General features: G+C 44.2%; 1 protein-coding gene across 2 annotated transcripts; it reads right to left on the bottom strand.

Annotated features, from left to right (window-relative positions):
• Positions 1–5,202: 5,202 nt before the first annotated feature.
• Positions 5,203–6,304, bottom strand: LOC117738804 (visinin-like protein 1). 2 transcript variants are annotated; one of them, XM_034544929.1, is made up of 3 exons: positions 6,143–6,304; positions 5,503–5,718; positions 5,203–5,400 (listed from the first exon to the last, which is right to left on the bottom strand). In XM_034544929.1, exons 1-3 carry the CDS (start codon positions 6,302–6,304, stop codon positions 5,203–5,205), a joined length of 576 nt encoding a protein of 191 aa, XP_034400820.1. The 2 variants fall into 2 exon arrangements, with proteins under 2 accessions (XP_034400820.1, XP_034400821.1); XM_034544930.1 differs by lacking the exon at positions 5,503–5,718.
• Between the last annotated feature and the right edge of the window lie 1,087 nt (positions 6,305–7,391).

Here is a 7,391-nt window from a genome sequence, read left to right as displayed (position 1 = left end):
GGTGGCCGCTCTTGCACACTGCACCTCTCCGGCTTGACCTTCTTCAGGGTGGATGCTCTTGTTCCTCGTGGCACATTTGTGATGTTTGGTTGTTCCACTGAGTGGAAGGAAGCCTGATACAGCGAGCGAGGCTCAGAATAGATTGTTATCGATCCGTGATGGCTGGCTGGAGACGAAAAACAACGGGAAGCAACGGGAAGCAACGGAGAACAACGGGAAGCAACGGAGAGCAACAGAAAGCAACGGAGAGCAACGGGAAGCAACGGAGAGCAACAGAAAGCAACGGAGAGCAACGGGAAGCAACGAAAAGCAACGGAGAGCAACGGGAAGCAACGGAGAGCAACAGAAAGCAACGGAGAGCAACGGGAAGCAACGGAAAGCAACGGAGAGCAACGGGAAGCAACGGAGAGCAACGGAGAGCAACGGGAAGCAACGGAGATCAAAGGAGAGCAACGGAAAGCAACGGAAAGCAACGGAGAGCAACGGGAAGCAACGGAGAGCAACAGAAAGCAACGGAGAGCAACGGGAAGCAACGGAAAGCAACGGAGAGCAACGGGAAGCAACGGAGAGCAACGGAGAGCAACGGGAAGCAACGGAGATCAAAGGAGAGCAACGGAAAGCAACGGAGAGCAACGGGAAGCAACGGGAAGCAATGGAGATCAAAGGAGAGCAACAGAAAAGCAACGGAGAGCAACAGTTTAGCCAAATGCAAGTTAAAAAAGAAGCATAAAAGCACTGAGCACTAAAAATCTATTTACAAGCACATTATATTATCATTATCTGGAAGTGTTCAGTGTTTCGGAGGCCTCCTGCCAGACCTTTCACCACCACAACACACGTGGCGTTGCTTTTTTGAAAAGTCTCAGTTGGGCGTTGCCGTCCCTCGCGGGTCGTTAACGTCCGTATTGAAGCTTAATCTTCACGAGTCACTTCATTGCGTTCAATTATTCCTCCATCGCTCTCCAGCTGAGTAAACGAGCGTCCACAGATACCAGAGGCAACATTAATTTCCGCAGTCATTAAGTTTCACTGTGTGTGTGTGTGTGTGTGTGTGTGTGTGTGTGTGTGTGTAGTAACGCAGGGGGTGAGAGTGTGTTTATGTGCTCGTCTCCCTCGCCATGGTTACCATGTGAACAGCATCACCGGTGACGTCGCTGCAGTGGTGTGACATCATCGCTGGATGGTGACTCATACTCTTGGCTCACTGTCGTGTGCGTGTGTGTGTGTGTGTGTGTGTGTGTGTGTGTGTGTAAATGCGTGAGGAAGCACAACTTTTTGACATCCAAGTGTTTTTATTCTATGTAACAAAAATAATTACACTGTCTTTGTTCTAGGAGCCTATAACAATATTGAAAACAAGAAAACAAAAGCAAAAAATTATCATCAGACTGGACAAAGATTTACATGAACATCATAGAGAAATGTTGAAGAATAGATTTTATATTGCACAACCGAGCACATATGACCCCCTCCCACCCCCTTATGTCAAAATAACTGCATCACATTCATGTTGATCTCCACCTGATACAACCAAAAGCAAATCATATTTCATATTACGCAATCCCATCTTTGGCACATCAAATCTAAGGAGTAAATATCTAAGTATAGTTTTTAATTGTCTGTCAAAGTGTGAAATTCTAGGCGTGTCAACCTTAATGTCTCAAGTGTCTTTTTAATCTTTAAATAAGTGCAAAAATATTATGCTTCAAATAACGCCTCCGGGTCTGACTGACAGCGACACGCCCACGGAGAGGCTAAGCCCCGCCCCCTTTTCAGTCAACGGCGAGAGACAAATGTGTCGATCCCGTTTTGAATGTTTACGGTCAGAGACACAAAAAAAAGTTTAACTTGAAGACAGGAGAGACCGACGTTTGTGTCCCGGTGAAAACTAAAACTAATGACATATATATTAAAAAACATTTACCTTTAAAAAAAGAGATGAATTTATCTCACTCAAACTGAAACACAAGGTATTCCATATATATATATATATATAAACCAATGGGATGTGCACAGTAGCTGAGTTGTTGTGAGGCGTGACGGTATACCTCCATCCACCGGGTGGCACTGTGACACCCTCCCCCCACCCCTCCACCTCAACTCCATCGCGCGGTGAACACCACGCGTCGGCGACAGCAAAACCAAAACGACGCGTTCCTCAGTGTGGAGACGTGTGCAAACCGAATACCAGCGGACCACGAAAAAGCGGAGTGCGTATAGGCGTGGTTATTAATACTCAGTGCTTTTCGGTGTGACACACACACACACACACACTTTTTTATTACAAATATTAAACTGGACCGAGGCGCCTCTCGTCACACAAAATGATACAAATACAAAAAACACGTGCCCGCAAAAAAAAGTGTCCCGACGTACAGCACACACTGTACACGAGCGCTCACAGTTATTACTCACTCTCACACACACACACACACACACACGCACACACACACGCGCGCGCGGCTGTGTCATCATGTGAAATTAGATCTACGCTAGTGGTACATTTACATGTTATATTTGTTTATATTCATAAATAAGATTAATGTACATCGTCAATGTACATAGGAGTCGTATCATTACATTAGCACGGAGGCTCGGTCTTCAGGGAGGGAGGAGCCCCGTTCATTGGCCGGGTGGGGGAGGAGGCTGATGATTCTGATTGGCTGAGGGAAGTCCATTTATATATTCTTTTTCATGTCAGAAAATCTTGAATTATTCTGACCCAATGAGTCACCCAATGAGTCACGAGTCATTAATACGAGACTCAGTAAAAAAAATTAAAATAAAAAGTAGGCGGGTCAATTCTTCACGAAGGCATCATTTGTTTTACTGTAACTTCAGTCTGATTATCTTTTTTTCCTAACTAATATCTCCTTTTCCGTCTCCTATACGTTCTGCAAACTGAAAAAAAAAACGGTGTTATATCCAGTCAGGGTTCAACATTGAAATAACGCCAACTATAACTAACAGAGAGTAGTATTTTGCGCGCTAAATAGGAAGCTAATCATCCGGGAGGCAGTTAGCTTAGCACAAAGACTGAAGGCACTTCAGTTAGCGAGCTTTGCTCCGTGCAAAAAGATTAAAACATCGGCCTACGAACACGTCTAGACCCTTAATTGACACGGTACTTTGTGTTTGTTCGTTTAAGTTTATTAGCTTGTTTTTTTTAGCCCGCTTTCAGCCTTTTGCGCTAAGCTAACCAACTGCCGGCCGGAGCTCCGTAGTCATGGATACGAGAGCTGCAGGAAGTCCTCAAAGTCGATGCATTTTCTTTAGGGTGGGTTCGTGGTTAGATGCTTAAAACAAGGTCCGTGTTTAACATCAAGATTTAACATTTTAACGTTTTATTCTGCAATATAAAATGTGTTTTGAAGCTTTTAAGCGTCTTTAAAAAAAATTATGTAAAACGAGACAAAATGAGACGACACCGACTGGTTTGACCGCGGGTACGTTTTTAACTTCTGCATTCGCATCCGTTCACGCTTTTTAAAAAAAAAATCACAAGAGTTATGTTCATTTGTGAAGATTATCTTGCCGAGTTATCGTAAATGAGCTTATTTCCTGCAATAATCCTACATTTTAGCCGAAGGAACCATGTGCAATGCTAATTTCTAGGGTTTGTCCTCGCAGCAGCGTAAATTGACATGAAATTAGATCTTTCAAACAAAGAAACAAACATTTTTCTCTATAATGATCTCGTCATTTTCCAATTTTTTAAAGATGATTATTAGTAATAAGTAGTTTGAAAGATTATAAACGACACATAAGTGTTTTCAATGTAATGCACAGCTAGCGTTACACTCATTATCTGCCATCATTTACATTCACAAACAGGTGAGCACATGTACACACACACACACACACACACACACACACAGGCTTCCTCTTCAACCTTTTGCTCTTTTTCAAATTGATTTCTAGATCTGAGATCTGAGTTCAGCATAGTTCCTCTCCCTCCGCCCGTTATCAAAGCGCTTCCTCCCTGACATTTAGGGAGGAAGAGGACGAAAAAAGTGTGTGTTTGTGTGTGTGTGGGGGGGGGGGGGGGGGGGGGGGAGTCCATCTTTTTCTCGTGAGACAACAATGAAAATCGCGCAGGCAGGTTTGGCCTTTTTCCGAGGAAAAAAAAGAAGTTTTTTGTCATCCGGCCTTTAATTACTGTCCTGATTCGGCCCGTTTCCTTTGGCCGATCTTAGAGAAGAGGGATCGGGTTTGAAATTACTTTTTATTTCCTGCAAAGACGATCTTCACAAAAGAAAAAAAAACACACTGGTGACAGTTTGTTGGGTCGTTTCCTTCAAATCTGATTAAACCACACGGTCCTGATGAAGCAGGCTGGCTAACTATTAATACATAATAACTAAGGATGTACAACTCAAACCTTGATTTTAGTCGATTTAGTCGGACAAATTAAATGATATAAAGAAGATGAAAAAAAAATGCTTAAGATGAAGTTTTCTGGGGGCGTTAAAGTTAAAGTGTGTAATGTTTACAAATGTCGACTTTTGGTTTCCCTAAGTGTTACATTTGGGGACAATTTGAAGATAATCTCATTAAATTCCTGCACACGGTTTCATTTAATTACGACGAGCTGATTTCACGTCATTAATCTTATTTTATAATATTAGGGAGGGAGCCCTAATAGTATAATATTAGCATTATTATATTAGCATTTCCTTGAAATGGCGTTCAAATCATACAAATCCCAAAGAGAGACATGAAAAGAACATTATGTGACGGACGAGGCTTTATTCAAACCTAATTAAATGGGTTTTGTATTAAAAAAACAACAACAAAACATGTCATCATTTTTGATAAGATATTGATTTAGCCGCCGTGACTAATGAGCATATTTTCCAAAAATGATAACTGGTAATTGGTAAAAAAGTGAGGAATAAAGATGACCTGCCGGATATTTTAACTGTGAGAGTTAAGACGCTACGAAGGAGTCGGGGGAGTTAAAAACAGAGCGAGAGGTGCTGCAAAAAAAGAATGGCGTCAATCAGAGGTCCACTGCGTTGCAAAAAAGGTCAAATAATGCTTCCCTACCTCCTCCTCCTCCTCCTCCTCCTCCTCCTCCTCCCAAAACTGCAACCCCTCCCTTTCCCTCCCGCGCCCCTTCCTCCTCTTGTTTCAGTTCAACCCCCCCCCCCCCACACACACACACACACACACACCCTGTTTCTCCACCCATCCCTCTCTCTACTTCTGCATGTCACACTGCAGCAGTAGGACGATGGAGGGGTCGGACTTGGCGGCCTCTTTGAACTCCTCCAGGGAGATCTCGTCGTTGTGGTCCTTGTCCATCTTGGAGAAGATCTTGTCCACGCGCTGCTGCGGGGTCAGCCCGTCCTCGTTCATGCGCATCATGATCACGGTGCCCACCATCTTGTAGATGGCCTGCAGGACGGGGGGAGAAGATGGGAGAACAGTCCATTACAATCTGACTCCTCCATCAAAAACCGTGCTCAGGCTCCCCACAAGCTCCTCCCACAGCATTACCTCGATGATCTCCAGCATCTCCATGCGCGTGATCTTTCCGTCCCCGTCCAGGTCGTACATGTTGAAGGCCCAGTTGAGCTTCTGCTCGAAGCTGCCCCTGGAGGTGATGGACAGGGCGCAGATGAACTCCCTGAAGTCGATCGTGCCGTCGCCGTTCTTGTCGAATGTCCGAAACGCGTGCTGGGCGAACTTTGAAGCGTCGCCGTACGGGAAAAACTGGAAAAAAATAATGTAAACACATAATGGCGAAACTAAGAACTAAAAGTCTAAATATCTCAATATCTGCTCGATCAGCATTAGTTCTTTGCAATATGGTAGCACTCCTTGGTAGTTCTGGAAGCAGAGGGGGGCGGGGCTTAGCCCAAAAGGCCAATTAGAGAAGGATTGTGTACAAAAATGGAACTCGACCCATCCGTTAGTTTAGTTTCTCATTCACGGCAAAGATTAACACCTGGTGTGCGACCCACGTGCATCCAGGACAAAACATAATGGATTCTATGTAACAACCCAACTATACTCTGAGTCATTTCTATTTCATTTTATATAACTATGGAAAAGATGTTGTTACCCCACGCTGTGTAAAGACCCCCGGCCCTACTGCCCTTCCTCCGGCTTCATGCCCCCCCCCCCCCCTCCTCACCTTAACATAGAGCTGCTGGAACTCCTCCAGGTTGAGGATGCCAGAGGGACAGTCTTTGAGGAAGCCTTTGTACCACTGCTTGAGCTCGGCCTCGTTGAATTCGGTGCTCTTGGTCAGGTCCTCCAGAACCTCCGGAGCCAGCTTGCTGTTGTGCTTGCCCATGATGCTTCACCTCTCTGGGGGTGAGGGGGCGGACACGGGGAGAGAGAGAGAGAGGGAGACACTTGTGTGAGGATGTGCTGAGCAAACAGCAACGGCAGGTATGTCCCTGTGTTGTTGCTACAGCACAGGTCTCTGAGGAGGGATCACCTGCACACTTTATGTACGAGTCAGAACATTCACCCACACATATACACTACAATGCATTTTCTTAGAAAAGTCCCATTTAAAAAAAATGTATTCCACTTTAAATGTTATATTTTCTTTTCTTTTGTCAAACTTTCTGCTTTAGGTATCTCGCTAGTTACCTCGAGGATTGCTCATCTGACTCTTTAGGATAATATTGGTGTGCCCCAAGGTTCCATACTAGGCCCTTTACTTTTTAGTGTCCGTACGTATGAAAGACGTGTGCAGGTGATGCGGTTTCGTGGAATAACAGAACTAGGAAACCAGAAGTGGTTGAGTCCTTAATGGATGCTATCTAAATATATATGAAAGTGCCTCCTCGTGCACTTAAACATTAGCAGACTGCCTCCGTGTAACTTTCTGAGAAGACTAAACATAAATTGACATTGTTTTGAAGTTCTTTTTGTCTTAACTTAAGACTTATCAAGCTTTATCTCCCACCAGATGCTGCAAAACTGAACACGCTCAGTAAACATTGTAAACGTGAGTTTATGGTCTCAATCTCTTGTTTCAAGTCTTCTTCAATACAGCGTGATGTTTATTTAGTACATTATGGTCCACTTAGAGTGAAACAGACCATAAAACAGGGTGCGCTTTAGGGCGGGGCTACCTTGTGACGCCTTTCACGATGTTCATGGAAGTTAATCGTAACATTTTGGTCCCCAAATAATGTCTTAATCAACATCTGCTTGTACCACGATAAATACGTCCAAAAACCCAACTGCATAACTCAAGGCCTCCAAACTGCAGTCCACAAACTCACTTCTCATATTAACGGGCATACAATACAAAGTGTCCACGTTATATAAAAAGCTTTTTTAATGACTCACATCGCTCTACCTTGTGTAAGTAAAGCCCCCTGATAGCACCACCGCCCCTTTGGCCGTAAAACGGTCCATTACCC

Source organism: Cyclopterus lumpus, chromosome 11, assembly GCF_009769545.1.
Source record: "Cyclopterus lumpus isolate fCycLum1 chromosome 11, fCycLum1.pri, whole genome shotgun sequence".
In the NCBI taxonomy this organism is placed as follows: Eukaryota; Metazoa; Chordata; class Actinopteri; order Perciformes; family Cyclopteridae; genus Cyclopterus; species Cyclopterus lumpus.
Note: the sequence above shows the minus strand (reverse complement) of the source record. Positions and strands in the feature narration are given on the sequence as shown.

Bases quoted from the DNA above. Each gene is read 5' to 3' on its own strand.
- LOC117738804 (XM_034544929.1), bottom strand. From the start codon at position 6,304: ATGGGCAAGCACAACAGCAAGCTGGCTCCGGAGGTTCTGGAGGACCTG. The intron at 5,719-6,142 runs GTGAGGAGGGGG...ATTTTTTTCCAG, and splicing joins TCCAGCAGCTCTATGTTAAG to TTTTTCCCGTACGGCGACGC. The intron at 5,401-5,502 runs GTAATGCTGTGG...CCCGTCCTGCAG, and splicing joins AGATGCTGGAGATCATCGAG to GCCATCTACAAGATGGTGGG.